At 38.3% G+C, this 5,278-nt stretch overlaps 1 protein-coding gene across 1 annotated transcript; it reads left to right on the forward strand.

Moving 5' to 3' along the window:
* Positions 1 to 1,081: 1,081 nt before the first annotated feature.
* On the forward strand, positions 1,082 to 3,322 carry LOC117559916 (histone H2A.Z). The gene is made up of 5 exons (XM_034236638.1): positions 1,082 to 1,295; positions 1,592 to 1,669; positions 1,810 to 1,923; positions 2,004 to 2,133; positions 2,586 to 3,322. The coding sequence occupies exons 1-5, from the start codon at positions 1,293 to 1,295 to the stop codon at positions 2,645 to 2,647; spliced, it is 387 nt and encodes a 128-aa protein (XP_034092529.1). The 5' UTR covers positions 1,082 to 1,292; the 3' UTR covers positions 2,648 to 3,322.
* The last annotated feature ends 1,956 nt before the right edge of the window (positions 3,323 to 5,278 follow it).

Consider the following 5,278-nt stretch of genomic DNA (forward strand, 5'->3'; position numbering starts at 1 on the left):
GTGTTTTGAAACTTTTTTTATACATTTGTGGGTCATACTAAACAACATATGCATTAAAGAATCAATATTAGGCTATTTCTTTGACAGTTTTTTTCTTTGTTGTATTTATTTTCATTTTATAGAGGTTTAAAATGAACAAATAAGCAAGGTATCAGGGTATATATTGTTTTACTTTGGCACAAAAATCAGATAGATTTTAGATAATGGGCTTTCTTAAAGGTAATAAATACCACAGATTTTGACCGATTGTCACCCCCAAAGCAAATTAAGCACAATTAGATTTGTATTATAATGACAATATGAATAAAGCACACAAATGAATGAAATATGAGGATATGTGTTGAGTTTTCATAAACATATTTGTCCTATTGCACGTCTGTAAAGCTATCAAAACTTTAACTCTACTATAACTTGGAGTTATACTAAAGAGAGCTAGGAGTAGAGTGGATAGCTTTTCAACAAACAGTGTAAGTCAAACCATGAGCATTCACTGCCCCGTGTGGCCTGAGGAAGGATCTACAGCAGCACAATGAACATGCTGTGAGTCATATCAATAAAGTGTTTAGTGCAGTTGGAAACCTGCCCTTTAAATTCAGACCTTTAATTTTTAGAATATATGACTAGCTCATATCTGTAAAAATAGGCTATTTTATGGAAGACACAAGTGTGAACAGACAGGTACTACAGGGATGTGATCAAATGGCATATTTTAGGAGAGGGGTGATTTAAGTTGAAGTTTTTCATATTACATATTTGACAAAGATACGTAGTTTTTTTAAAGAAAGTTGGATATATTTGCTTACAAGTCACTGATTCGATAAAGTTGTTGCTTTCACTTTTTAAAGTACATAGAATTAAGGTATTTTCATTATCATTTTCTCTTGGTCTGATGACGCAACAACTTAATGTACTCTATATTTTCTTTCTTATCTAAATTAATAACCTTTGAAATAATTCTGTTTTCAGGGTTTAAATATTAACTTGTTATTTCTGTATGGGATAAAGTAAAAATGTCACAACTACATTACCCATCATTACTTGGAACGGAAATGTGCCGTCTCTCCCCAAGAAGTGAGGTATGTTCATTCATTGGCTACTGATTGCCCGGGCAGGAATCACACGACGAAAAATGATTGGCTAGTGCTCTCCCTGTAGTTACCCGGATGAAGATTGGCTATAAATACTGGACCATTGTAGGCGTGGGGGTTGTAGTCCAAACCGATAGTCAGTGCTCGGTAGCTAGAAACCCGATTTGTGCTGCAGCTTCAAGAAATTATTAGTGGATTTTAAACATGGTAAGAACTTCATTTCGTAGTGTTATATCATATCGATAACCTGTGTTTGCGTTTGGGTTGTTGGCAATACATGTTAAAGGCCCCTTTGCATGTTGTTGAACTGCTAACTATTAGCCTCTAGCGTTAGCTGTTGTAGTAGCTAATCATGCTAGCTTCCTCATCGGCTGCTTTTATCGAGCGATATAAAGGGTAACACACTGTTAAATTGCGGTTATATGTAAACTTTGTTAGGGTTTTATTTCACAGTAATACAAGATGGGGCGGCAGCAAGCCCAATAACTCTTTTTGTTTTCCAGGCTGGTGGAAAGGCAGGTAAAGACTCTGGGAAGACCAAGACTAAGGCTATTTCGCGCTCTCAAAGAGCAGGACTGCAGGTTTGTCTATTGAAATCCATTAATTTGTCTGTGCTAACGCTAACAAGCTAACATTAGACATCAGTTGGCCGTCTCTCACCGTCAGGCCACTGATCCATTTTATTTCTCTCCACCAATGTCTGCTCATTGTATCGCTGCAGTTTCCAGTGGGTCGTATCCACAGACACCTGAAGTCCAGAACCACCAGCCACGGCAGAGTGGGAGCCACTGCAGCCGTGTACAGCGCGGCTATCCTCGAATACCTCACGGCCGAGGTAACGCTGACTACAGTTTATCTGTCTGATAGCTGCCGTTCCTGGCTAACGTGTACATCTAAAACCTGTCTGTCTTTCAGGTTCTGGAGTTGGCAGGAAATGCATCAAAGGATCTTAAGGTGAAGCGTATTACCCCCCGCCACTTGCAGCTGGCCATTAGAGGAGATGAAGAGCTGGATTCACTGATCAAGGCCACTATTGCTGGCGGAGGTAAGGAGAAGAGCCCTATCATTCATACAATAATGTTACATTTGTTGATTAATGTATTACAATTGAGTCTATAAAACGGTGTGAAATGACCCCATTCCAGACGCCATGGTGACCGAAACTATCCAATACATGGAAACTTATTTTTACATTTAGAGTTGCACTTTTATTTGATTACTTTTCTAACTTAAAATGAATGCATTTACCCCAGAATGACAAGAGTCCAGCAAGCAGATTAGTTTTCTATAATCATGACTATTCTCGGTGCAGGCCCATTAACTTTAAATAACAAACCTTTTTTAAGTTGTGCACTCAGTCATGAGAAGATATTATTTATTTGGTCCATGTGCAGAGGAAAGTGATGAGGTTTTTAGCCTTTGACTAGCTTTTTGATTAGATGATTGGCCAACTGTAACGTGCAGCTGTTAATGAATGTCTGGTCCTCTGTTTCCCAGGTGTGATCCCTCACATCCACAAGTCTCTGATTGGAAAGAAGGGCCAGCAGAAGACCGTATAACCTGAAGTGCTCCGGAAGTCGTGCCACCTCAGGACGAAGTTTGCATCAAGTGGTTAAATGTCTTAGATTAGAAACACCTTTAGGAGTTATTTGTATGGTTGGGCTTACATTTACTCACCTGGGGTATTTTTAAAAAGTGGCTTCAGAGAAGCTCAATTTTGTTTTTGGCTTCTTTTTTTGTTCTCCTGTTGCTGCAGTTAAACCTCGCTTTGGTGGCATTCCCATGTTTTAAAGTGTTTTAATAAAGCTCTTATTGGGTGATTGCAGTATGTTTTCAGTTCTTTCATTTTCATGAGCTCGTTTCTGGTGTTATACAGGCTGAAGTGGTTTTAATCTAGACCAGTTTAAAGGATTAACACTGAACAACCACAGCCTGCAATTATCAAGAGTTGTCATGATTGGAACCACCTGAAGCTCACAAGCCATTAGTTTCTGCCCTGTGTTCTTGCATGTTCCAGCAGGTTTTGTTAGCCACTGGACTAACACACTTAGGCAATCCTGTTGTCATTTTTGGATTCTCAATAAAGACGACTGGCACAGTCTGATGTTTTTCATACTGTGGAATATGGATGGTTTATTGCATGATGGCAGTCTGACTGCATTCCTGCTTTATACGGGTGAACTAAACCTGCGTGAAGAACTTGTCTTTAACCTATTAAAAAGGATGGTACAGTATTACAATACATGGTGTGTCTTTGTTAACACTGGAGATGGTGATGAACATCTATTGTATGTATAATTAAGCTAATTGCTCTGAAAATAAAACATGGCTGTCATAGCTAATTACTTGCTTTAAATATATTTGTAACAATTACACTTAAAATCTGATTTCTAACATATCTCGAAGTGTTATTTGATCAACATATAAACGGCTCATGTTTTTGTACTGCTCCCTGGGTCTAGTCAGGACAGGTTTCAGAGCAACATCCTTCCATCATGAAGTCAGACCCCCACTAGATGTCCCCAGAGCTCTACGAGCCTCTGGCTGCATTGAGTTCTAACATGGAGCCAGAATATCTACAGGTCAAGCCATCTATTTATCAAGCCTCACTCTTCACTGGGATATTCCTGGAATGAATTGCATCAGTAATTTCGACTCAGCTGTGAAAGAAGACCTGGATTTAACACATTTAAAACACTGACATCCTGTTTTCTTTAGAAAGAAAGTCATGCATCATCCTTTAGGTCAATTTAAACCTGAACAAAACAAATCACTTTAGACGTTTAGTTGAATCAGAAGATACATTTGTTGGTACGATTTCATTACCAAGATCTCTTCTGTGATGTAGTCAGTGGCCATCAGTCAATTGGATGAGATTGTCCTCTTGTAGCCCCATTTAGGTTCTTTATTGGATATACACATTCTTAGAAAAGGACAATGTTTTGAAAAATCTAATAAATAGAAGCATTGATTTTAGAATGTGTAAGTACAACTGGAAGCATGATCTAGTTCTTATTTCCAGACTATATATTTTTTTTTACAGGCACTCTACATACATACTTCGTCTATATCACAATCTGAATGATTGATTTTCTCACCTTTTTAAAAATAGATTCTGAATGTTTTCAAACTCATACATTTACACTTTGTGGGTTTCAACAACTTCTGAATTATTAGTTTATTTACTATTAAACATTTTCTGGCAACTTGTCATCATTTATTCGAGTTCCTTGTTACGAACAGATAACTTTGTATAATATTACTACTTATTCTGTACTGTGATCAATATGCGTATCTTCTTGAAAAAGCTAGTGCTGGTGGAGGCATTGCACATTTAGATAGATTTAGATTGAGAGCTTCTGTGTGCAGGGCTCCCACCAAGCTAATACAAAAAGCAAACGTTTCTTTTGGCAGACAGAACACACATAGAATAGTTGAATATAGTTTGACAGTATTCATTTCGGTTTGGCTTTCAAACAAATGTGATATGTTTCAATAAGTGTGGGGTTCGTAGTGGACCTTTTTTTAACAGTGAAGCCCCTGCAATACATTTTCAAATACTAAGCTAGGCTACCCATTTCCTTACACTTGAGATTAAAATGAGTCTTCTTATCTCACAAAAAAAGCAAACAAGCGTATCTTGCCAAAACTATCCCTGGAACTTTCTGGCTGGATTTTTCTTCAAGGATCTATTTATTTATTTATAAAATCATGGGCTGCTAATGTCTTGCTGCGTGGCGAGCAACAATTTCAACGAGCAAAACACGTTTTATGAAGACAAATAGGATGGACATTGCAAATTCCTCGTTAACTTTGCAGAGTGGAATAGTTTCTTTTCACCCTTTGTGTTATTAAAATCAAATGTGGCATTTCAAAATAATGAAAGAGACCTTCCGGTGTGACAGACTTGGCTGGCACGCAGCTTGTCCAAACCAATCAAAATGCGGCAGAGGCCGAGGTCCTTAACTGGACTAAAAGGTCCAAACACGACCGAGGTGCACATCATTGTGCCTCATTTATGTGGAAATAATGAGAGGAATAGTTAGTAAACTGATCCCATAAGTGACAGCGCCAAAACATACACCGGTCAGAGTTGGTTCGACCACTGAAGCGAAAGGGTCAGCTCAGTCCACTCAGCACATTTCTTGGAGTTATGCAGACATTTCTCCCCACCATACATTGGAGGAAAC

Source organism: Gymnodraco acuticeps, unplaced genomic scaffold, assembly GCF_902827175.1.
Source record: "Gymnodraco acuticeps unplaced genomic scaffold, fGymAcu1.1, whole genome shotgun sequence".
In the NCBI taxonomy this organism is placed as follows: domain Eukaryota; kingdom Metazoa; phylum Chordata; class Actinopteri; order Perciformes; family Bathydraconidae; genus Gymnodraco; species Gymnodraco acuticeps.

Excerpts from the sequence above, each read along its gene's own strand:
- LOC117559916 (XM_034236638.1), top strand. Across the intron at positions 1,670-1,809 it reads CTCAAAGAGCAGGACTGCAG|TTTCCAGTGGGTCGTATCCA; the intron begins GTTTGTCTATTG and ends GTATCGCTGCAG. Across the intron at positions 2,134-2,585 it reads GGCCACTATTGCTGGCGGAG|GTGTGATCCCTCACATCCAC; the intron begins GTAAGGAGAAGA and ends TCTGTTTCCCAG.